The sequence below is a fragment of the Capsicum annuum genome, chromosome 5, assembly GCF_002878395.1.
Source record: "Capsicum annuum cultivar UCD-10X-F1 chromosome 5, UCD10Xv1.1, whole genome shotgun sequence".
NCBI classification, from domain to species: Eukaryota; Viridiplantae; Streptophyta; class Magnoliopsida; order Solanales; family Solanaceae; genus Capsicum; species Capsicum annuum.
Window position 1 is genome coordinate 46,436,312 of NC_061115.1, and position 26,819 is coordinate 46,463,130.

General features: G+C 36.8%; 1 protein-coding gene across 2 annotated transcripts; it reads right to left on the minus strand.

The window, feature by feature from the left end:
- On the minus strand, nucleotides 1-26,016 carry LOC107870577 (chaperone protein dnaJ 15). 2 transcript variants are annotated; one of them, XM_047412992.1, is made up of 12 exons: nucleotides 25,416-25,558; nucleotides 24,901-25,042; nucleotides 23,491-23,614; nucleotides 23,017-23,099; nucleotides 22,837-22,948; nucleotides 22,663-22,767; nucleotides 22,460-22,510; nucleotides 1,667-1,756; nucleotides 1,478-1,586; nucleotides 1,216-1,364; nucleotides 1,073-1,126; nucleotides 1-579 (listed from the first exon to the last, which is right to left on the minus strand). In XM_047412992.1, exons 3-12 carry the CDS (start codon nucleotides 23,503-23,505, stop codon nucleotides 340-342), a joined length of 1,008 nt encoding a protein of 335 aa, XP_047268948.1. In that variant the 5' UTR covers nucleotides 23,506-23,614; nucleotides 24,901-25,042; nucleotides 25,416-25,558; the 3' UTR covers nucleotides 1-339. The 2 variants fall into 2 exon arrangements, with proteins under 2 accessions (XP_047268948.1, XP_016572633.2); XM_016717147.2 differs by lacking the exon at nucleotides 24,901-25,042 and having other exon boundaries at nucleotides 25,416-26,016.
- Nucleotides 26,017-26,819: the final 803 nt, after the last annotated feature.

The window sequence follows — 26,819 nt, forward strand, 5'->3', positions numbered from 1 at the left end:
TGAGAAATCACCACTACATCCAATTTCACAAGAAAGAATTGATATTCCCACCAGTGAAACATTAGAACTTCGCAGTGCCAACCAAAAAGGAACAAGTCCATTGACTGAAATTACATCTCTGAATTCTACACTTTATATGGATTGACATCAAGCATACAAACAAAAAAACCACATATATGCCAAACCTCACTTGCCTAAAGAGAGAACACACAAACTAACAAATAGAATAAAGATATTGAAGGGACTTCTTCCGGCAATACAATACCAGCCCTTGGTGTTGACAGCGATGCTATAACCCAGACTCAATACCAAGTTTGGGACATAGATAACCAACCATTTTTAGTTCTTTTTATCTGATCCTTTGAGGTTAAGGTTGAACCATCTTTTCTTTGACGACTTCTCCTTGGAGTCTGAGATGCCATATTCCCCTGGAACATCAGTTTTATAATCTTCACCGAGGACTTTACTGCTACTTCCATTACTGAAATGCCCGCTTCCACTGCCACTTAGATTAGCAATTGACCTTGCAACTGTGAATGCAGAGTGGATGCTGTCTCTTTGTTTCAGCATCTCATCGACCTTTACAAATAGTGGTACGTAATCAGTGCTAGGAACTATCAGTCAGATAATACTTAATAGGATCAAAGTGAACTAAACAATAAATATATTCATTAATGATGGCTAACTCTTGAAGGGGAGCCTTGGAGTAACTAGTAAAGTTGCTGTCATGTGACCAGGAGGTCACGGGTTCAAGCCTTGGAAACAGCTTCGGGCAGAAATGCAAGGTACAATACACCCTTGTGGTGGGGTCCTTCCCCGAACCCTGCGCATAGTGAGAGGCTTTAGTGCACCGGGCTGCCCATTTTTTCTTTTTGATGATTGCTAGCTTTGGGAAGATCTATTGCTCTAATGGACACTTCCCAAGTCACTAATTCATGAGAAATAAACTTGCAAGTACTTCAAGAGGAATCAGGAACTAGATAAATATTATGAGTTGGACATACCATCTCCATACGAGGACATTTAAGTAAAATGATATCTAAACCATGAGACTTGCAGCAGAAAAACTTACAGATTGCTTCTCTTGGGTGTATCTATTGGTCACTTCCTGGAAATGTGCCAATGCCTGTGAACATCACATGGAAAGTTGTACAATAAGGATATCTGAATAATCAATCTCACATGATAAATATTGTCTAGAAGCAGGTTAACAACCTTTCTATATTCGATTTCGAACTGCCGAAGCTCATTTCTCTTCCTCAAAATCTGAGCCTCAATATCCTTGAGCTTAACAGTAGTATCTTCATATGACTTGGCACAAAGAGCCTCAATTATATAAGTAGCAGGCTTAAAGAAATTATCTCCTGCAGAAATCAGATCAAAATTCAGCCTTACGGATTTTGCATTGGACAATCAATAGGGGATCAGATGGGATTTTGCAGCAACAAAAACAAGTAGCAATATAAGTAGCTCCAACCATAAACAGCAAATATGTGAGAGCCAGCTTTTAGTTCTGAGACCTCACAAGGTTGAAGGCCCTCCAGCTTCTTAAAGAAAGCAGCTTCAGGGTCCTTAGCCATTGCTAACTACAATAGTTCAAATTAATTATTAGTTCTGAGTTCTGACAATACTGATGGATTAGACCAATCGGTGGATATGCACATACCGCATTTACAGTTGAATCTATTCTGTACACCTGAAAATGCAAGAAATACATTCCTGCTGACGTTACCTTACCCGTTTTCTCACTATCTTCCTGTATACAGAGACACTCATCAGGTTCATTAAGAAACTTTTGATCAGTCAATTGCCTGGTCAGAGCAAACAAGACATGCACAACATGTCCATATAAAATACAGTGCACTTGCTCACAAATCAAAGCATCAAAACTGAGTGGCAAAGAACAACTTGAAAGCTAATTGTGACCAAAAGAAACCCGGTTTGCAGGCACATTTAATGTAATTTCTGAACATGTTGAACTTATATATCTGAAGATAAAGAATAAGTCCAGTATCTGCTCTATAAAAGTGAGTTCACTTGTATATGGAAGTCTCACAGCTGATGCAGATTGCAGACCATGAAGAGCTTCAAAATCAGCAAACTTCAAGAATGAGGTCTAGTTTCCAAAGCAGCTGATTCATACTGTCAATTCATTACTTTAGTGAACTGAGATCTCTCAAATATACAGCATCAACTACACTGGCCCTGACCATAACTTCCTACTCCCTCATATAAGTCATGACTTATGAGCCATATGGCTAAAAGATTACATAACCAAGTATGCTTTGTTCTGAAAATTATCAAGCAAAATTCAACCTGATAAGCACTTGCAGGAAAATATAGATACTAAGATGGCATCACGGACACAATGCGAAAATAGTTACTATTTCCCTTTATACTACAGGGAAAATCATAAGCTTTTTGGATCAACTGGCAAAATAAACTTTTCCGAAAAAAGGAATTGGATACTTCTGGAAAATTTCATAAGCATCATCTTTTGTCAACATTATGAAAACTGAAAGAAATGAGAGGTGCATCACAAGATGTTATTTAAGACATCACATTTGATCAGTAAATGTGGGGAAGCTTTTTAAACATTAAAAGTTAAGTTGATCAGGAATTCATATCAAGTATGTAAATCCCATAGAGTGCATGTATAAAGAAACCGTCCGGCCTTGTTGTATGGAGCGGAGTGTTGGCCAGTTAAGAACTCCCACATTCAAAAAATGAAGGTGGCAGAAATGCGGATGTTGCGCTGGATGTGTGGACTGACTAGAGGGGATAGAGTTCGGAATGAGACTATCCGGGAGAAGGTTGGTGTGACTTCAGTGGAGTGCAAGATGCGGGAAGCACGATTGAGATAGTTCGGACACGTGAAGAGGAGGAGCATGGATGCCCCGGTCCGTAGGTGTGAGAGGCTAGCGTTGGATGGTTTTAGGCGGGGTAGGGGTAGGCCGAAGAAGTACTGGGGTGAGGTGGTTAGGCGGGACATGGAACAGTTACAGCTCACCGAGGACATGACCCTAGATAGGAAGGTCTGGAGGACGCGAATTACGGCAGAGGATTAGGGCCAGTTCGGGTCGCTAGTGTAGGGAATTACTTGGTGGAGGTTTTATTCTTGTCATGATTCCGTGTTCCGTGTTCTATGTTGTATTACGAATCTGTGTGCTTTCCCCTGCTTTCCTCTGCTTTATATTACTTATGGGTGCCGTATTTATGTTATGTAATCTGCTTCTGTGCTGCACTATGTGTTTGTGTGGTATCTCGTGCCTTGAGCCGGGGGTCTATCGGAAACAGCCTTTCTACTTCATCAGAGGTAGAGGTATGGACTGCGTACATCTTACCCCCCCAGACCCCACTAGGTGGGAATACACTGGGTTTGTTGTTGTTGTTGTTGTTGTCACTAGAGTGACAGCAGTAGTAGGAGATAAAAAGGAGTTTATCATAACAGTGAATTCCGGAATAAGCATGGACCCACATTTAATTAACCTAGTTATGGATGAGTTAACCAACAAAAATACAAGATAAACTCGGATGGTGCATGATATTTGTCAAATTGACAAAAACGAGCAAAGGTGCCCACCAAAAGCTTGAACTATGGAGAAGCACTCTGGGTAAGGATTTTAGGATAACTAGAAGTACAGCTGAATATGACTGCAAGTTAAGTCAGCATAAGAAGAGAGATGTTGAGGTGAGATTTAACAAGATAATGGTTACTAAATGCAAACAATTCAGACTTTTAGGTTCGTTGTTCCATGAGAATAAAATGATAGAGAAAAAGGTTACGCATGATCAAAATTGGATGACGGATGCTGAGAAGTGCTATCGGTGTGTAACGTGATAGGAGGCCTACCAAAAGAAAATGTAAGTTCTATAGAACAATTATAAGATTAGCAAATGTTATATGAGAATAATCTTGCATTGTTGAGATCGAAAACATCAACAACATCAACAAGATAAGGGCATAGAGATACGAATGCTAAGATAGATGTGCGTTCAGATTCAAGATTATACAAGATTAATGCTGATCACATTCGCAAGAATGAGCAAGTAGTACACATTGAGGGTAAGTCATTGAGATGGCTTGGTCATGTCCTGCGTCAATTTCTAGATGCACTGGTCTGTAGGTGTAAAACCATGGTGGTGGAGGCGTTAGAAGAGACTACGTAACCTAAAATCACATGAAAAGTATTGTCTTGAAAGACATACAATTTGAGACACAACAAAAGATAAGGCACAATGGAAGAGAGATCTAGAAAGGCAATAGCAATTAGCTAGGACTAAGGAATATGTCTTACTCAAGTTAACACTTTTACTTTAGATTTTGTGCATTTTAGGAAGTTTTTTTTGGCCCTATCTGGGATTTTTGTGCCAATCGAGATTATAGCAAAATTTGAGTATTTCTAATTTTTATTTGTGTATATTGGTCTGAGATGAATTTCAATTGGAAAATATAGTTAGTGAGAATTCAAATAGCAGACCCTGCTTGTTTGGTTGAGATTTAGAGGCCGTTTGTTTTTACCAAGATTAAAATGTATGGATGTGGATAATCCTCTGAATATTAAGATGTTGTCTTCATATTGAACACTGAATGAGATAGATGTGCGTTCAAATTCAAGATTATACAAGATTAATGCTGATCACATTCGCAAGAATGAGCAAGTAGTACACATTGAGGGTAAGTCTTTGAGATGGCTTGGTCATGTCCTGCGTCAATTTCTAGATGCACTGGTCTGTAGGTGTAAAACCATGGCGGTGGAGGCGTTAGAAGAGACTACGTAAACCTAAAATCACATGAAAAATATTGTCTTGAAAGACATGCAATTTGAGACACAACAAAAGATAAGGCACAATGGAAGAGAGATCTAAAGAGGCAATAGCAATTAGCTAGGACTAAGGAATATGTCTTACTCAAGTTAACACTTTTACTTTAGATTTTGTGCATTTTAGGAAGTTTTTTTTGGCCCTATCTGGGATTTTTGTGCCAATCATGAATATAGCAAAATTTGAGTATTTCTAATTTTTATTTGTGTATATTGGTCTGAGATGAATTTCAATTGGAAAATATAGTTAGTGAGAATTCAAATAACAGACCCTGCTTGTTTGGTTGAGATTTAGAGGCCGTTTGTTTTTACTAAGATTAAAATGTATGGATGTGGATAATCCTCTGAGTATTAAGATGTTGTCTTCATATTTGAAGACTGAATGACTAAGACTGTTTGTTTTCCAGTATGTGAATATATATATATATGAAGGTTAATTACTATGGGACAGTTTATTCCTTCCTTAAAGGTGGATTTAACCGTTATTTGGATTCCTCCAAGATGAACATAATTCATCTTTTTCCTATTCCTTTCTGGAATTTTTCTAAAAATTTGTTCGATCATAGGCTTTGTTAATTAGTTGAGCTTATGTCTGCTAGTAGTTTGAGTGATTTCAATCGCCTTTTCAAGTACTGAACATATAAATTCTAAAGCTAAATTCATGCCGAATAGACTCCGAGTAGGAGACACTGGATCCACCCAATTTCAGAACCAGGAGAATTTCTAGAATTATGGGCTAAAAACCTAGAACTATTCTTCATCTTAGGGAAAGGAACCAATTACAGCAGTGACGAAAAATACTCAATAGCCACAAACACCTTTACTGGAAAGGTAGACAATTGGTTTAGAAAAATATCAGAAGAAACTGAAAAAATATTCATATTAGAAGCTATAGAACAATTTAGCAAATCAATTCGAGCAGAAATAGATCACATAGTAAGATATGTAGGAGTTGAATTCCTAGCAAGTCAAGGAGATAATTTCTAAAGGAAAAGAAAAGCAAAAGTTGCTAGCCGCAGAATGGCTAAAAAAACTACAAATTTGTAAAATGAGTTATATTCAAAAATATACTTGCGAATTTGAAACATACTACTACAATTTATTTGATAGTAGTAAGGACATGACTCCATACTTGGATAAATACTATCAAAGCTATCAGGATATTGGGCTAGCTATTTTAGAAAAGAATATGCTAAAGAAGATCAGACGCATGACTCTCAAGGAAGAAGGATAGCCTTCCTTAACCAGCTTTGTATGTTACATAATATGCAAAGAAAAGCTAAAAGAAATCTGTAAAGACACAGAAGTAGCATCTCAGTGGGGATGTCATGAAAGAAAATTCTTTAAAAAGAAAAAGAAAAATCAAAGGATTAATTAAAAGGAAAAACATTTCCAAGAAAAAGGTACTCTAAAAAACGAAGAAATTTTAAAAAGAAATTTACTGATAAATGCAAGTGCTATAATTGTGGAGAAGAAGGCCACAAAAGTAATGAATTTAACAAGAAGGGAGTAAAAATATCAAAAATAGATAGAGAAGAAATTGAGTCAGACCTAGAGTCAGTTTCATCTATTAAAAATGAAGACTTTTGTATAGAACTCTATGAAGAATTCTCATAATCAAGTACTGATTCAGAAGAATGAATCAAGTTATTAAGAACATAGAAGAAACCACTCAGGTTATAGAGGTTGAAGAATATCAGCGAGGATATGCATCAAAGGCAACATTCAATGGAGAATTGCTACGAAAAATCCAAGGATTAAAATTTAATCTTCGAGCAGAAGATAGTATATTCAGCAGACTACAAAGAACTTTCTCAAGAAATAAAATCTCTTATCATGAATACCAAGAGATTAAAAAGGCGATTGAAAGCACTCAAACTACTGGCAAACAGAAGCTCAACTTATTAAAAGCCTATGATCGAACAAATTTTAAGAAATATTCCAGGAAGAAATAGGAAAGAGATGAATTATGTTCATCTTGGGGAATCCAAATAATGGTTAAATCCACCTTTAAGGAAGGAATAAACTGTCCTATAGTAATTAACCTTTCGAACGAAAGATTTATTAATACCAGAGTAGGAAATCTAGGTATTGTTGAAGAAAATTTAGCTTATAACAAATTACTATTCACCTACTACCCCAGGTATTGTATGTCATTAAAAGATGCAAATTTTAACGAAGCCTTAAATTTGCACTTTCAGGTAAAAAGAGAGGATTTATTCAAACCAGACAATCATATTATGAGCATCTATTATCAAGCTCTATATACGGTTACCAATTCAAATTATGGAAATGTCTACAAAAAACAAAAGCCTGGTCGAAATTGACCAAGAAAGCACAGGAATAGCCAGAATAGTTAAAGCAAAAATTCAACAACCAATTATTCCTAATGAATATGAAATTCAGGTGGGAAGAGCTATAGAAATATGAAGCTCCACTACTTTGAATCCAAGACTCTCAATAGAATATGGGAGAAACTCCATACGAAAAGGTAATTCCATGAGATTTAACAATGAAATTCAGGAAGATTCTTTAATGGAAGCGACTAGAACAAACAAGCAATCCTAATACAGTCAGGATCATCAGCAAATCATGTCAAGAAAACCTAGACGGATTAATTAGCTTTGAAGGTAAGTCTTATATTTACAAAACATTTGAAGAAAATAGCTACGAATGTTCGAAAATGGTAAAATTACCAATACAACTAGGAATAATTAAAATAAGAGTTCCTTGTTATATTAGCAATCATGAAAATGATTACAACATAATTCTGGGAGGAACATTTCTTAATAGCTTGGATCAATATAATATCCAAAAAAGAAGGAATCCAAATAACCTTACGAGATGAAACTTGTTTTATTCCTAAAATTTAATGCCTAAAGAAACCTCCTTTAGAATATCAGTATTCGTAGAATTTACAACCTACGGAACAAAACTGACTTCATTTTATCAAATAGATAACGGTTCCGAAGCCAATTTAGCAAAATCTTTTTTAATAAAAAATTGGGATATTAATAATGTTAATACCTCTGTTATTGGTATTACAGGTGACAAGGAAAAATTAACGCATGAAAAAGAAAATATAGAAATAATTTTAGGATCTAATATTGTTTCTATAAAACATGTTTTTGCATATGATAAACTTGAAACTGATTTATTACTAGGAAATGACTTTATTCAACAGTTTCAAAATTATCACCAAACAATATACATGGTAAGTTTTAAAACCCCATATAATCACTTTATAAATATCCCAAGAAAACATAATCCTTATATTTTAATAAAAGAAACGGGAATCTTTAAAATGTAATTTTTAGATACCCCTAAAAACTACTCTTGTAAATGTCTCAATCTCGAGAAAATAAAACAAGATTTACAAGCCCCTTATGGAGAAAATCCATTAGAAAAATGAAATAATAATCATGAAAAGACAGTCTTAATTCTTAAAGATCCTAGTATCATCATAAGAGTTAAGCCCATGCTTTATAACGAGGAAGATAAAACTAAATTTAAAATTCAGATACAAGAACTCCTTAACCTCAATTTAATAAGAGGAAGCAAGAGTTCACACAGTAATCTTGCATTTATGGTCAGAAACCATGCCGAATATGTGTGCTTTCCTCCGCTGTATATTCCTGCATTCCTGCTTTACTCTGTTTTATATTCCTTATGGGTGCCGTATCTATGTTATGTCATCTGCTTCTGTGCTGTACTATGTGTTTGTGTGATATCTCGTGACTTGAGCCGGGGGTCTTTCGGAAACAGCCTTTCTACTTCATCAGAGGTAGAGGTATGGACTGCGTACATCTTACCCCCCCCAGACCCCACTAAGTGGGAATACACTGGGTTTGTTGTTGTTGTTGTTGTTGTTGTTGAACCATGCCGAACAAAAAAGAGGAAAAGCTCGAATGGTTATAAACTATAAAGAGCTAAATAAAAATTGTGTTTTTGATGGATATTTTATCCCAAATAAAAAAAAATTAGTTAACCTTGCTAAAGGAAAAACCTACTTCTCAAAATTTGATTATAAAAGTGGTTTTTGGCAAATTAAACTTTCAGAGAAATCAGTCCCTCTAACAACATTTAGCACTCCTAATGGACATTATGAATGATTAGTAATGTCATTTGGGTTAAAAAATGCACCACAAATTTTTCAACGAAAAATGGATAGAATATTTTCTGAGAAAAATTTCCTAATTGTTTACATAGATGATATTTTGGTATGTTAAGAAACTATCAAGAACACTTATCACATCCATATGTGTTAAAAATGGAATTGTTTTAAGCCAAAAGAAAGCTGAAATAAGCAAAAATGAAATAGAGTTCTTAGGAATGATAATTTCAAAAAATGGAGTAGAATTACAAAGTCATATTTCTAAGAAAATAACCAAATTTCCTGACAAACTAACAATGAAACAAGAAATACAAAAGTTTCTTGGTTGTTTGAAGTATGCAGGTGAATTTATCCCAGATCTTGCAAAAAAAAAAAAAAATCCTTTGCAAAAACTCATTCGAAAGTCAAATCGACTTGGATGGACTAATGAACATACTCTGTGTTCAAAAATAAAAAAAAGAATGTGCTAAGCTACCAAAGCTTAGACTTCCAGAACTAGAAGACAACTTAGTCCTACAAATAGATGCCTCCGATTATCATTGGAGAGCATTATTACAAACAAATTTAAATAAAATCTGTAGATACACCAGTGGAATATTTAACGAAGCCGAAGTTAATTACTCCACAAATGAAAAAGAATAATTAGCGGTAATAAAAGGAATACGAAAGTTTTCCACATTTTTATTACCAAAACCATTTGTTGTTAAAACAGATAATACACAAATATCAGGATTGATATTTAGTAAACTACCATCAGAACCACAGTACAGAAGGTTACACAAATGGCAGGTAATATTGTCATTTTATACTTTAAAAATTAAGAATATTAAAGGATCTGACAATGTTTTTGCAGATTTTCTTTCAAGAAACGTCCAATAGAACTCAGGTGTTGATTAACAGAATATGGAGAAAAATGAGTAGCATTGACGACGCCATAAATGAAAAAATCATGATGTTGTTTAGCATCAGAGACGAACTTGTATCCTTGTCTGAAAAGACAAAGAAATTACAATTTGAATTAAGTCGGCTTAACACTGATCAAGCTGAAAATATGACAGAATTCTAACTTCTTTGCGAGCATCTGGAAACCAGACCCAAGGGATGAGAATTCCCTAACATAGTGGCAGGAGATGTTCCACTAGCACCTAGTGCCAAAAACATCTCAACGGTAAGCTCGGATATGCCAATGGCGGAGTCTTTGAACAAAGCCAAAAGTCGAGCACAAGGAAAATTCCTTAACAAAGTGGAAGGAGATATCCCATTAGCACCTAGTGCCAAAAACATCTCGACAGTAAGCCCAGATATGCCAATAGCGGAGTCTTCGGACAAAGCTAAAAGCCGAGCATAGAGAAAATTCTCTGAAGTAGTGAAATCAGTGAAAACTGAAATAACTTCTGATAAATCAGAAAAAAGAACTAATTTTTCTTCAGAAAAACAGTTTGCTTCTTTTTAGGTAAGAAAAATCCATCCTAAAGAAAAGAGTATCTGACATTCACAAAACAAATCTACCAGAAGTCTCCACCATTGGCATATTCGGGCTTACCGTCGAGATGTTTTTGACACTAGGTGCTAGTAGGACATCTCCTGCCACTTTGTTAGGGAATTCTTGTCCCTTGGGTCTGGTTTCCAGATGTTCGCAGAGAAATTGGAATTCTGTCATATTTTCAGCTTGATCAGTGTTAAGCAGACTTAATTCAAATTGTAATTTCTTTGCCTTTTCAGACAAGGATACAAGTTCGTCTCTGATGCTAAACATGTTTTTTTTCATTTATGGTGTCTTCAATGCTATTCATTTTTCTCCATATTCTGTTGATCAACACCTGAGTTCTATTGTCCATATTGGACGTTTCTTGATAGAAAATCTGCATAAACATTGTCAGATCATTTAATATTCTTAATTTTTAAAATATAAAATGACAATAATACCTGTCATCCGTGTAACTTCTGTATTATGGTTCTGATGGTAGTTTATTAAATATCAATCGTGATATTTGTGTATTATCTGTTTTAACAACAAATTATTTTGGTAATAAAAATGTGGAAAACTTTCGTATTTCTTTTATTACCGCTAATACAACAACAACAACAACAAACCCAGTATATTCCCACCTAGTAGGGTATAGGGAGGGTAGAATGTACGCAGTACATACCACTACCTCTAAAGAAGTAGAGAGGCTGTTTTCGATAGACCCCCGGCTCAAGACACAGGACAATATACAAAAACATCCAAAGCATGAGACATGATAAAACTAACATAGATACAATATCCACAAAATAATGTACATTACCAAACAAAAGACACCAAAACCTTCCTAACTACGGACTATGATTCATCCACCCACCTTATCCCTCTAACCTAGTATTTTTCCTCCAGACCTTCCTATCCAAGGTCATGTCCTCAGTGAGCTGTAACTGTTCCATGTCACGTTTAATCACTTCTTTCCAGTATTTCTTCGGTCTATCCCTACCCCGCTTCAAACCATCAACACTAGTCTCTCACACCTATGAACTGGGGCGTCTGTGCCCCCTCCTCATCACATGACCAAACCATCTCAACCTAACTTCCCGCATTTTTTCCTCCACCGATACCACGCCCACCTTCTCCCGAATAATCTCATTCTTAACCCTGTCAGCCCTTGTAAGACCACACATCCAACGCAACATCCTCATTTCTGCCACCTTCAACTTTTGAATATGGAAATTCTTAACTGGCCAATACTCCACTCCATACAACATAGCCAGCCATAAAATTTGCCTTTAAGCTTGGGAGGCACCTTCTTATCGCATAAAATCCCCAAAGCGAGCCTCCATTTCGTCCAACCTAACCCAATACGGTGCGAGACATCCTCATCTATCTCTCCATTATACTTAAAACTATCCCTCCTGCAAGCTGCCTGAGAATCCAACTTCACCACCACTTCCTCATCTTGCCTCGAGTCACTAAACTTGCACTCCAAATACTCTGTCTTGGTCCTACTCAATCTGAAACCTTTAGACTCCAGGGTTTGTCTCCAAACCTCCAGCTTATCAATAACACCTTGCCGCGACTCATCAATCAAAACTACATCATCAGCAAAAAGCATACACCAAGGCACTTTGCCTTGTATACTCCGCGTCAACACATCCATCACTACGGCAAATAAAAACGGACTAAGAGTTGATCCCTAGTGCAACCCTGTCAAGATCGGAAAATGCTCAGAATCTTCTCCCACCGTCCTTACTTGAGTCTTCACCCCCTCATACATATCCTTAATCGCTCTGATGTACACCACCGGAACCCTTTTCGCCTCCAAGTATCTCCAAAGAACATCTCTAGGGACCTCGTCATATGCCTTTTCCAAGTCAATAAACACCATGTGCAGATCCCTCTTCCTCTCTCTATACTGTTCTACCAGTCTCCGCACTAGGTGAATTGCCTCAGTCGTTAAACGATCAGGCATAAATCCAAATTGATTCTCTGAAATAGACACAATCTTTCTCAACCTCCACTCCACCACCCTCTTCCAAATCTTCATTGTGTGACTCAACAACTTAATACCCCGGTAGTTGCTGCAACTCTGAATGTCACCCTTGTTTTTATATAGTGGAATCATCGTGCTCCATCTCCACGCCTCAGGCATCTTCGCGGACTTGAAAATGTTGTTAAACAGGTTGGTCAACCACCTCAACCCAGCCCCGCTAAAAAACTTCCAAAAATCCACCGAAATCTCGTCGGACCCCGTCGCCCTGCCCCTTCGCATCTTGCGAACAGCCTCACTGACCTCCTCTACTTTAAAACACCGACAATAGCTGAAATCGCGACACTCCCCGGTGTGCTCCAACTCCCCTAACACACCTCCTCTGTCCCCCTCATCATTCAAAAGCTTATGAAAATACGACTGCCATCTTTTCTTAATGAGAGCATCCTCCACCAATACTCTGTCATCTTCCCCCTTAATGCACTTCACTTGATCCAGATCCCGACCCTTCCGCTCCCTAGCCTTGGCAAGCCTAAACAACCTCTTTTCCCTGCCTTTCTCCTTTAACCCCTTATACGAACTCTCAAAAGCTACTGTCTTAGCAGCTGTAACTGCTAACTTAGCCTCCTTTTTAGCTAACTTATACTCCTCCCTGCTTACCCGTTTCTCCTCTTCATCTTTACTCTCCACCAACTTAACATAAGCCGCCTTCTTCATCTCCACCTTCTTCTTAACATCTTAATTCCACCACCAATCCCCCCGATACCGGCCAAACCAGCCCCTCGAGACACCCAATACCTCTCTAGCCGACTCTTGGATGCATCCCGCTGCCCTATCCCACATACTATCCACGTCCCCCTATCCTCCCAAACCCCCATCCCCTCCAACTTTGTCCCTTTCTCCAAGGCACTAGCTGGAGTTAGGCCACCCCACCTAACTCTAGGACAACCCACCCCACCCCGTCTCTTCTTGCCCTTCTTGATAACCAAGTCCATCACAAGAAGTCTATGCTGGGTCGCAAGATTCTCACCCGGAATTACCCTACAATCCTTACACATTGCTCTATCCCCTTTCCTAAGCAGCAAAAAGTCAATTTGAGTCTTGGCTAGCCTACTACGAAAAGTAACCAGATGCTCCTCCTTCTTCAGAAAGCTAGAATTCACTACCACTAACCCAAAGGCCCTCGCAAACTCTAAAAGAGCCACTCCCTCAACATTCCTATCCCCGAACCCGAAACCTCTATGCACATCATCATAACCCATCAGCAAAGACCCGATGTGCCCATTAAAATCCCCTCCTATGAAAAACATCTCTGAACTAGGCACGCCTCTTACCACCTCATCCAAAACCTCCCAAAATCTCTTCTTCTCCTCCTCGTCCAGACCCGTCTGTGGCTCATACACACTACAGATGTTCACAGAAGACCCCCCAATGATTAACTTAATAGTCATCACCCTATCACTAACCCTTTTAACCTCCACTACCTGCCCCAAAGTACCACAACTTGTACCCATCTACATCCCTAGCCTTAGAACCTACCCACTTGGTCTCCTGGACACAAAGCAATATTGATCAATCTCTTCCTAAGAATCTTTACCAGTTCTATCGACTTACCCTGAAGGGTCCCTATGTTCCACGACCCTACCCTCAACCTATCATCTCTCTTATCCCCTTCCTTAATACCTCGCACTCCGCATCTCCAACCTAATCCAATCCCGGACCCCGACCCCACCCCCAGCCCCCCAGGACATGACCCTACTCCTCCATTAGCCACCCAAGCCACCACTCACGAAAAACACAGAGAAGGCTAAAAACAGCAATAACTATAAAAGGCAAACGCAAAGCACACAATGCAACACAATTTCAAGAACATATGCTAGAAATAACTAGTGAAATTCTTTTTTATTTGTGGAGTAATTAACTTCGGCTTCGTTAAATGTTCCACTGGTGTATCTACAGATTTTATTTAAATCTGTTTGTAATAATGCTCCCCAAACCTCACTATGTGGGAATACAGTGGGTTTGTTGTTGTTGTTGTTGTAATAATGCTCCCCAATGATAATCGGAGGCATCTGTTTGTAGGACTAAGTTGTCTTCTAGTTCTGGAAGTCTAAGCTTTGGTAGCTTAGCACATTCTTCTTTTAATTTTTGAACACAAAGAGTATGTTCATTAGTCCATCCAAGTCGATTTGACTTTCGAATGAGTTTTTGCAAAGGATTTCTCTTTTTTGCAAGATCTGAGATAAATTCACCTAAATAATTCAAACCAAGAAACTTTTGTATTTCTTGTTTCGTTGTTAGTATGTCAGGAAATTCGGTTATTTTCTTAGAAATATGACTTTGTAATTTTATTCCATTTTTTGAAATCATCATTCCTAAGAACACTTTCATTTTTGCTTATTTCAGCTTTCTTTTGGCTTAAAACAATTCCATTTTTAACACAAATAGATGTGATAAGTGTTCTTGGTAGTTTTCTGAACATACCAAAATATCATTTATGTAAACAATCAGGAAATTTTTCTCAGAAAATATTCTATCCATTTTTCGTTGAAAAATATGTGGTGCATTTTTAACCTAAATGGCATAACCAACCATTCATAATGTCCATTAGGAGTGCTAAATGTTGTTAGAGGGATTGATTCCTCTGAAAGTATAATTTGCCATAAACCGCTTTTACAATCAAATTTTGAGAAGTAGGTTTTCCCTTTAGCAAGGTTAATTAAATTGTTTTTATTTGGGATAAAATATCCATCAAAAACACAATTTTTATTTACCTCCTTATAGTTTATAACCATTCCAGCTTTTCCTCTTTTTTGTTCAGCATGGTTTCTTACCATAAATACAGGCCTGCTGTGTGGACTCTTGCTTCCTCTTATTAAATTGAGGTTAAGAACTTCTTGTATCCGAATTTTAAATTCAGTTTTATCTTCCTCATTATAAAGCATGGGTTTAACTCTTATGATGATAGTAAGATCTTTAAGAATTAAGACTGCTTGTTCATGATTCAACAACAACAACAAGCCCAGTATATTCCCACACAGTGGGGTCTGGGGAGGGTAAAATATACACAGTCCATACCACTACCTCCGGAGAGGTTGATTTTTCATGATTATTATTCCATTTTTCTAATGGATTTTCTCCATAAGAGGCTTGTAAATCTTGTTTTATTTTCTCGAGATTGAGACATTTACAAGAGTAGTTTTTAGGGGTATCTAAAAATTTCTTTTTAAAGATTTCCTTTTCTTTTATTAAAATATAAGTATTATGTTTTCTTGGGATTTTTATAAAGTGATTACATGGGGTTTTAAAACTTACCATGTATATTGTTTAGTGATAATTTTGAAACTGTTGGATAAAGTCATTTCCTAGCAATAAATCAGTTTCAAGTTTATCATATGCAAAAACATGTTTTATAGAAACAATTTTAGATCCTAAAATTATTTCTATATTTTCTTTTTCATGCCTTAATTTTTTCTTGTCACCTGTAATACAAATAACAGAGATATTAGCATTATTAATATCCCAATTTTTTTATTAAAAAGGATTTTGTTAAACTAGCTTCGAAACCATTATATATTTGACAACATGAAGTCAGTTTTGTTTCGTAGGTTGTAAATTCTACGAATACTGATACTCTAAAAGAGGTTTCTTTAGGCATTAAATTTTAGGAATAAAACAAATTTCATCTCCTAAGGTTATTTGGATTCCTTCTTTTGGATATTATATTGATCCAAGCTATTAAGAAATGTTACTCCCAGAATTATGTTGTAATCATTTTCATGAATGCTAATATAACAAGGAACTCGTATTCTAATTGTTCCTAGTTGTATCGGTAAGTTTACCATTTTCGAATATTCATAGCTATTTTCTTCAAATGTTTTGTAAATATAAGGCTTACTTTCAAAGCTAATTAATCCGTCTAGGATATTTTCCTTGACATGATTTGCTGATGATCCTGACTGTATTAGGATTGTTTGTTTGTTCCAGTCGTTTCCATTAAAGAATCTTCCTGAAACTTCTGTAACATTGTTAGAGTTTTCATAGTTAAATCTCATGGAATTACCTTTTCGTATGGAGTTTCTCCCATATTCTATTGAGAGTCTTGGATTTGAAGTAGTGGAGCTTCATATTTCTATAGCTCTTCCCACCTGAATTTCATATTCATTAGGAATATTTGGTTGTTGAATCTCTGCTTCAACTATTCTGGCTATTCCTGTGCTTTCTTGGTTAATTTCGACCAAGCTTTTGTTTTTGTAGACATTTCCATAATTTGAATTGGTAACTGTATATAGAGCTTGATAATAAATGCTAATAATATGATTGTCTGGTTTAAATAAATCCTCTCTTTTTACCTGCAAGTGCAAACTTAAGGCTTCGTTAAAATTTGCATCTTTTAATGATATACATTACCTGGGGTAGTAGGTGAATAGTAATTTGGTATAAGCCAAATTTTCTTCAACAATACCTAGATTTCCTACTATGGTATTAATAAATCTTTCGTTCAAAAGGTTAATTACTATAGGACAGTTTATTCCTTCCTTAAAGGTGGATTTAACCATTATTTGGATTCCCCAAGATGAACATAATTCATCTCTTTCCTATTCCTTCCTGGAATATTTCTTAAAATTTGTTCGATCATAGGCTTTTAATAAGTTGAGCTTCTGTTTGCCAGTAGTTTGAGTGATTTCAATCGCCTTTTCAATCTCTTGGTATTCATGATAAGAGATTTTATTTCTTGAGAAAGTTCTTTGTAGTCTGCTGAATATACTATCTTCTGCTCGAAGATTAAATTTTAATCCTTGGATTTTTCTTAGCAATTCTCCATCGAATGTTGCCTTTGATGCATATCCTCGCTGATATTCTTCAACCTCTATAACCTGAGTGGTTTCTTCTATGCTCTCAAAAACTTGATTCATTCTTCTGAATCAGTACTTGATTCTGAGAATTCTTCATAGAGTTCTATATAAAAGTCTTCACTTTTAATAGATGAAACTGACTCTAGGTCTGACTCAATTTCTTCTCTATCTATTTTAGATATTTTTACTCTCTTCTTGTTACATTCATAACTTTTGTGGCCTTCTTCTCCACAATTATAGCACTTGCATTTATCAGTAAATTTCTTTTTGAAATTTCTTCATTTTTTAAAGTACTTTTTTCTTGGTACATAATTTTTCTTGGAAATGTTTTTCCTTTTAATTAATCCTTTGATTCTTATTTTTCTTTTTAAAGAATTTCTTTCATGACATCCCCACTGAGATGTTGCTTCTGTGTCTTCACAGTAAATCTGGGTATTAATTCTTTTAGCTTTTCTTTACATATTATGTAACATACAAAGCTAGCTAAGCCTTTGGTTAAGGAAGGCTATCCTTCTTCCTAGAGAGTCATGCGTCTGATCTTCTTTAGCATATTCTTCTCTAAAATAGCTAGCCCAATATCCTGGTAGCTTTTGATAGTATTTATCCAAGTATGGAGTCATGTCCTTACTACTATCAAATAAATTGTAGTAGTATGTTTCAAATTCGCAAGTATATTCTTTCAAGAAATGTCCAATTGGACAATAGAACTTAGGTGTTGATCAACAAAATATGGCAAAAAATGAATAGCATTGACGACGCCATAAATGAAAAAAGCAACATGTTGTTTAGCATCAGAGACGAACTTGTGTCCTTGTTTGAAAAGGCAAAGAAATTATCAGTATTCGTAGAATTTACAACCTACGAAACAAAACTGACTTCATGTGGTCAAATAGATAACGGTTCCGAAGCCAGTGTAGCAAAATCCTTTTTAATAAAAAATTGGGCTATTAATAATGTTAATACCTTTGTTATTGGTATTAACAGGTGACAAGGAAAAATCAACGCATGAAAAAGAAAATGTAGAAATAATTTTATTTCTACATTATAGCTCACCAGCTAAAATAAGCAATTTTATTGAAAAGGCTGATAATCTTAATAAAGAATTAGGAATGGAATCTTCATTCCAAGAATTTCCAATAAAGGAATCTATCAGAGAGTTAGTCTTGATGAAAAATTATATCTAATTTTCTCGAAAAAAGACAGAGAAGAATTAGAAAAAATTTCTAAAACTAAAGAATTAGAAGAAGCTTCTACTTTGTATATATATATATACAACAACAACAACAACAAACCCAGTGTATTACCACATCATGAAGTCTGGGGAGGGTAAGATGTACGCAATCCGTACCACTACCTCCGGAGAAGTAGCAAGGTTGTTTCCGATAGACCCCGGCTCAAGATAAGGAATAGTAATGAAATCCGTACAAAAGGCATGGAACAAGATGAAAAGGCAGTAAATACGCCACGTATAGAGAATAGTGAACAAAGAATAGTAAGGAATCGTAACACAACATGCAACAAGGTATCATAACAAGAATAATACACCGACCAAGTAAAGCCCTACCCTACCGAACCAAACTGGCACTAACCTTCTACCCTAATATGCGTCCTCCAGATCTTCTTATCATGTCCTCAGTAAGCTGAAACTGCTCCATGTCCCGCCTAATCACCTCTCTCCAGTATTTCTTCGGCCTACCCCTGCCCCGCCTGAAACCATCCAAAGCAAGCCTCTCACATCTACGAACCGATGCATCCGTGCCCCTTCTCGTCACGTGTCCGAATCATCTCAAACGAACTTCTCGAATCTTGTCCTCCACCGAAGCCACTCCAACCTTCTCCCGAATAGTTTCATTCCGAGCTCTATCACCCCTAGTAAGCCCACACATCCAACGTAACATCCATCATCTTCAATTTTTGAATGTGAGAGTTCTTGACTGGCCAACACTCCGCTCCATACAACCTGGCCGGACGGACCGCCACCCTGTAGAATTTGCCTTTAAGCTTGGGCGGCACCTTCTTATCACACAGCACCCCCGAGACGAACTTCCACTTCATCCATCCCGCCCCAATACGGTGAGAGACATCCTCGTCAATCTCACCATTCCACTGCATATATATATATATATATATATATATATATATATATATAATTTATTAAACAAAGTAATCTATAATTCTCAAAATGCAAATTTGTAGTACAATCTTATATAACCTAAATCTAACCTAAAATGTAAAGAACACAAATCTCTGCAAAATCTCTCATCTTCATGTTATCACCTGATGCAACCACTCCCCTTCCACAACTAATCCTAATTCTCTGCATCACTTTCCACAAATCTTGAAGGGGAGGCCTTGGAGTAACCGATAAAGTTGTTGCCATGTGACCAGGAGGTCACGAGTTCAAGCCTTGAAAACAGTCTCTGGCAAAAATGCAAGCGAAAGGCTGCGTACAATAGACCCTTAAGGTCAAATCCTTCCCGAACCTTGCGCATACCTTGCGCATAGTGGGAGCTTTAATGCATTAGGCTGTCCTTCTTTTTTTTTTTACATTCCACAAACCCCACCCCAGCAAACAATCCAAGTTCATCCTTCTTTCTACCTGAAAAATCCTCTTGTACCACCCCTCCTAGCACCACTACTATCTACTAACCAACCTCACAATTTCTGGAACTCCTTTAGGATGGAAAATGCATAATCCTGCTTATTCACCATCACAAAGTGGAGCTATCAGCCCATTTCAAAAACACCCAGATAATTTCCTCCCTACTTTCTGATGCCCCAAATTATCCAAATGTTGTCCCTCTTTGGTTGGTTCAATATTTTTGAATTCAACCTCAACAAACAACTAAACATTTCCCCAGGTCACCTACTTCACTAGGAATAGCCACCACAGCAAAATTGGCATTGTCAATTCCTCAGGAGATTTCAGCAAATGCAAGACACATGATGTTTTTTATGTAACGTCTGAGTCGTGAGGTTTTTTAGCATAAAGAAATACAGGCATGACTTTTGCTTTAAAAAAAAAGAAATTTAAGACCATGGTGTTAGACTTGATTATAGAACTGATTCATTCAGACCCATTTAACTCCATTAAGAGATTTTGAAACACGAAACAAAAATGCACTACAACAACATACCTATTGTATTCCCACATAGTGGGGTCTGGGGAGGGTAATGTGTACGCATTCAATACCACTACCTTAGATGAAATAGAGAGGTTATTTCCGATAGACCCCCGGGCTTAGGACAGATAAAAATATAACAAACAAAAAATATAAAAGCACACAACAAAATGGGATAACACACTACTAGCTAACACAGGAAACAACCACAAGATAATACTATAAATTATCTATTCGAAATCATAGACATAATCAAAACACCACAAACAAGAAACTCCAGATGCAGACAAAGCACTTTTCCCTACTTCCCTACTGTTACGGACGAACTCCTACCTACTAATCCGTTCCCTCCACACCTTCCTATCACGAGTCATGTCTTCCGTAAGTTGTAACTATCTATATCATTCCTAATCACCTCTCTCCAATATTTCTTCGGCCTACCTCTACCTTGAACGAGCCTCCATTTCAACCCCCCTACACCAATACGGTGAGTGACATCCTCGTCCATTTCAACCACCTGCACCAATACGGTGTGCAACATCCTCGTCAATCGCACCATTCCCCTAAAACATAGACCCAAGATACTTACTCTCCCTCTTTTGAATGACCTGAGAATCTAACTTCACTACCACGTCAGCCACATGTGACACATCACCAAACTTACATTCCAAGTACTCCGTCTTTGTCCTGCTCAACCGAAATCCTTTAGACTCAAGGTTACGTCTCCAAATCTCCAACTTATCATTTACTTCTCCCCGAGTCTCATCAATCAGTAAAACATCATTAGCAAATAACATACACCAAGGCACCTCCTCTTGAATAAGCCGCATCAAAACATCCATCACCAAGACAAATAAAAATGGGCTAAGAGTCTATCTCTGGTGCAACCCTGTCAAAACAAGAAAGTGCTACGAATCTCCTCCGATCGTCCTCACACGAGTCTTTGTGTCATTGTACATGTCCTAAATCGACCTAGTATTTGCCACAGGCACCCCTCTAGCCTCTAAGAACCCCCACAAAATCTCCCTGAAGACTTTGACATATGCCTTCTCAAGATCAATGAACACCATGTGCAAGTCCTTCCTCTCACAAAACTGCCTCACTAATCTTCCTCACGGGGTGAATGACCTCAATAGTCGAACGTAATCGAACAACCTGGCATGAAACCAAATTGATTTACCACCCTTTTCTAAACCTTCATAGTATGACTCAACAACTTGACACCCCTATAATTGTTGCAACTCTGAATGTCCCCCTTGTTCTTATATAATGGAATCATCGTACTCCATCTCCAAGCTTCGAACATCTTCGCCTCCCTAAAAATGATGTTAAACAACCTAGTCAGCCACTCCAAAACTGCCCCGCCAGTGCTCTTCCAAAAATCCACCGAAATCTAATCTCTTCTGCCAGTCGGCTTGCCTCTACGCATCTTAGGAATAGCCCCTACGCAAGCAATAGGACCTTAGTAGTAGTAGTTCATAAAAGTTAATGTTGGTCAAAACAAAAACATTGCAATTCAAGACTAAGCTTCAACTTCTCAACGTAAGTTTTAACTTGAGTTTAAAACAAAAAAATCACGAGACTAATTTCAATCCCGGGAATATCCCATTCAAGCCACAGAGGTACATCAAAACAAGTGCTTAACCAAAGAGGAACTAAAGTTGCTATTCAAGAGCACTACTTTATTACAATTTAAGGAGTGTTATTTTCTGATTCATTTTTTATTTTTGAGAAAACAATAGGTGCTTCTTCCATCAATGCATAGATACTAATCAAGCAACAATCCTAGAGAAAGGTATATTTGCACGCTCAAAATTTCTCGCAAAATGAAGTATGGGACGAAGAGTACATTTTTTTACTAATTAAAGTCATCTTTCCTTCGGTGATAATTTCTTGTTTAATGGGTTGATCCCATCCACTTCCCTAAGCTGGACTAACTCGCTTTGATTTTGTTTCCAAAATAAATGTTTTTATTAGAAGCTGAATGAATCAGTAACAACCCTGCCACTTCAAATCAACCAGGACTCTAGATCAATTAAAAATATCTTGAATTCTCAATGGAAACGAAAACTGTAAAATGCAGTACCTGCAAAGCCAGGCCATAACCCCCATTTGCATCTTGTTCAAAATAGAGTAACTGAAATTGCATAAAATTAAGTTTTAACATCGCAAGTCATGGAAAGGTAGAAAACACAAAAACCATGAGACATACATGCACTGCTTACAAAGTATAAAAATAGGACGCACAACTACCATTAAAATTCTATAGATCTGGATTCTGGAGTGTACCTTAAACTTGCTTTGAGCCGCTGAAGTAACTCTAACTACAAGTCCTGCCTCCGCTAGTTCATTGCTAATCGTTACACCAAAAAAATGGGCAGTTTGCTTTTCAACCTGCAGCAAAACCAAGCTAAAAACCGATATATTTTATCCTGCTAATTGAAAGAGGAAATCAAATGCTACCTTTCCACTAAGTGATGTCCCAATTGGTAGAGGCCGGATTGTGACAGTTCCATTCAAAGCTTCTTCAAGAACATTAGCAGACACAGTTGTTTTGATGGGAACGCCCAACTTGCTATCAGAGAGGAGGAAATTCAAACACCAATAATCTACTAGAAATACAAAGCTGTGTATGATGATTACCTGAACAATGCTGCAAACATTGTGTTGACAGTTCCAAGATTAGACAAATCAATTTCCATATCTGTTCCTTCAGCATCAAGAGCCTTACAATTTTTATGATCAAATGTCAGATATAGGTGAACACTACATGCTTCTGAGCAGTTATCTAGGAACTATAATCAGTTAATGGTTGCCACAAGCATTAGTCAATTGGGAGTGTGTCTAATACACAAATCATTTGATCTCTCATTAAATGATTTTGATACAATGGACATTTAGAGTTTATTTTATTTGACTTCTTGAATGACCCCACAAAGTTTGCTTTCAAACTTCGAACAACAGATGCCCATTTTCATTTTTGTTTGAGACAGTTAAAAAATCCATGAACATGGTAGCTCAAAACATAATAAAAAGACGTCTATTTAAAGTCATTAATCTAGTAATAAACCACTTTGCATGAGAATTATGTAATTGACAGTGGATGTGACAAAGTACCTCAAAACCTGCCATATCATACTGCCTCCTTTTTTCTGGATCAGATAGAATACCATAGGAATATGCAACCTCCTTGAAGAGTTCTGATGCCTCAGGATTATTAGAATTCTTGTCAGGATGATACCTGCCAATAAGTCAGGTTGTGTATGGCTACTGTATTAAAGATTTTTTTTTCTAAAGCAACTAATATATAAGAGACTATTAAATCAAGAAACTTCCCTCTTTATCATAATTCTTTTTTAGCTAATGCATAGAGGCAGGCAAGAAATCAACAACTTACACACCCAATTATATTGCCTAGTGGTCAATGAAGTGGGTTGAGCACCACGAGATCTCAGGTTCTCAGTTAATTTCTTTCCATCTTTTCTAGCCTTGGTGGACAGAGTTACCTGCACCGAGTGTCCAGGGAAGCGTGCATATGCAGAAAAAAAGTGACAAAGCTCCACATAACGCCTTACATGAAGCGATGCGAGTGCATCATTGAAGTGAAGCAATGAAGAAGAAGAAGTTGTCGTAGTGGTAGCCACACAGTGAAGAAGAAGTTGCAACAGTGGACTTCAACTTCAAAGTAACCTTAGAAAATTGCAGCAATCACTGCAATAGACTCTTTTTTTCTTAATGTAAAATTGACCCTAAATATAAAATCAACATGAAGTGACTCTTTTTAAATTTAAAATTTACCCTAAAAATAAAATCAACATGATGCGCTCACATCATCTACATGCCGCGAGAGGGTTCTCGCATTTAATGAGATGATGCGAGCGCATTCCTGGACACTGCTTGCACCTAATACCTATTGTTGGTGGGAGGTGGCACGTATCCTGTGGAATTATTCCATGTGCACAGGAGCTACCCTGGAAACCATGATTAATTAAAAAAATCAACAAACTTCCCCACACCTTCACCCTTAAAAGCCATGGGTTCCCAACCCAACCTAGCTTCCATCACAATTAAACTTTCCATGTAAGAAATTCTAGATTCCAATGAAATAACTTCCATAAACTATTACACAAGCATAGCCATCATATATCTACTACTCAATTCTCACACCACGTCAACCTTCAAACTACTAACTTCATTTCTTGGATAGCTAATAACGAATTTCACGCTAAAGCTAACTTTATCCTCAAAATTCCTGATAAGTCAAAATATAAATCCTAAATACGTACATAGAGGAACACGTCACATTTCTATTTAGGTACACCACATGTAAGTACATACATGCAAAATTAGCACCACAACAGCTCAATTAACCAATCAACTACACCTCATAACCACATTTAAGTACAATAACATATACAATATAATCCCTCACACTACAGCATTTACCCCTACCTCAGAGGTATAGAACCAGAAACTACAACTACTAGTATGGCCAGATAACAAGACAACGCATTGCTAACTACTAACCTTCTACCTTAATCCGTGTCCTCCAAAACCTCTTAACTGAGGTCATGAACTCAATAAGCTAGAACTGCATCATGTCCTGTCTAATCACTTGTCCCCACTACTTCTTCGGTCTACCTCTACCTCTTCTAAAACCATCCATAGCCTGTACATTGTCATAGTATAACTTCAATCAATCAACTAAACCTCCATGCAAAACTATCCAAGGTCACCTATATGAATCCCCTGGATACTTATTCCAATCTATGCAAGTCCATATCACAGCTCTATTTGAATCTATGACAATCAAGAGCAAATATCTAATGACACTATCAACATTTTATCCACATTGGATCCTACTTATTTAGCAAAAAGTCCATAAAGGTGTACTCTTCCACTTAAAAAATTAATTTATATTAAAGGTAGCTTTGGAATACTGCAAAGTCTTCCCAAATTTCTTAAAACTCCATGTCCAGTCATAAATTGAGACGGACAGAGTATAAAACAAAATTCTTTCGAGTAGGGCAGGGATGACTTACTTGAGAGCAAGCTTTCTGTAAGCACTTTTAATCTCCTGATCAGATGAATCCTTCCTCACAGACAGTACCTCGTACGGGTCTCGCCTTACAGCTGGAGCCGATGACCCTTCCATTTTCGAAGGTGCGATAACTCCTCCTAATCACTGTTATAACGCGAATAGATATCTATTGTATTGTTTTAAAAAGTTTTCTTGTCTGCAATATAGAGGCAGGAGGAAGCTTATACACGCAAAACAACTTTCAAAAAGTCACAAACCCATCAAAGTAATTGAGGGGAATTATGAAGATTTTTCACAGAATTCAAAGAATTGGATCGTCTTTTCATCTTTATTGGGATTAGTGCAAACTGTGTAACAAAAAATTGGGAAAAACTAGTGGGAAATTAGCAAAAATTGGGAAAACTGGATCTAATAGAAGGATTTTGAATAAATAAAGGTGTCGGAAAAGGGAGAAAAGTGGGGGTTTGGGGGGAAATTTAGAGGATGTTATGGGAAAAAGGAAGTGTTGTCAGAGAGAAAGCAAGGCTCAACACAAGGGAGTTTTGATTTGCTAATGACTTCTGAGTTCCAATAAAATTACTAACTCCCCCCCTTCAGCAGTCGCTCCCGTCCAATTTATATATATATATATATATATATTTTTTTTTTTTTTCATACAACCTTCGACCTCTCTGAACAAGGGAATAAGGGTGAAGCAGTCCATTCGGTGCAACATAATTTATATTATTTATTTTTTTTAATTTTGAAATATTTAATACTAGTATTTATCTAATTTATTAAATCAATTAAAAAATTATTTATTTTATTTATTTTATTCTTAATATTAAATATAATTATTATTTATTATATAATGATTCTGTATATTTTAATACTCAACCAAATTTACAAGTATCTTTGACTGATGTAAACATTCTTCATGCTCTAACATTAAATGTTAAAACCCATGGATATGATTATACCCCTGGATCTGAACTTATAGGATTATCTTACCGCATATATTATCGATTATTATCAACTCTAAATCCTCGATGTAAGTTGATTGATGATAATTCTGACTGCACTATGCTTATTGAAACAAATTTTATAAAATCTAGGGTTACTACCCGAAAGCCTATTAGATGGGATGAAATTGATTTTCCCCAAACTTGGATATTAAATTCAGTCACTTCCCTAAAACAATTGGCGGAGGACGTGACTAATTCAGAGTTAACCCAAGTAACTCAAAACTCTGATGGGCGAGTTTGTCTACAATTCGATAGCAATCCTCCTGTCTATAGAAATTCTTTTTCTTTACCACGAAGGCTCCCTTCAATACATCATATTTCTCCGATTGAACCTGCTGAACCCACTTATGGACCGGCTAGGAATCGAGCGGCATCTTTGCATACTATTAATTCTGCAGATT

Bases quoted from the DNA above. Each gene is read 5' to 3' on its own strand.
- LOC107870577 (XM_016717147.2), bottom strand. From the start codon at position 25,528: ATGGAAGGGTCATCGGCTCCAGCTGTAAGGCGAGACCCGTACGAGGTA. The intron at 23,100-23,490 runs GTACTTTGTCAC...AAAAATTGTAAG, and splicing joins ATGATATGGCAGGTTTTGAG to GCTCTTGATGCTGAAGGAAC. The intron at 1,757-22,459 runs GTACTGCATTTT...CTCTGTATACAG, and splicing joins GTTATGGCCTGGCTTTGCAG to GAAGATAGTGAGAAAACGGG.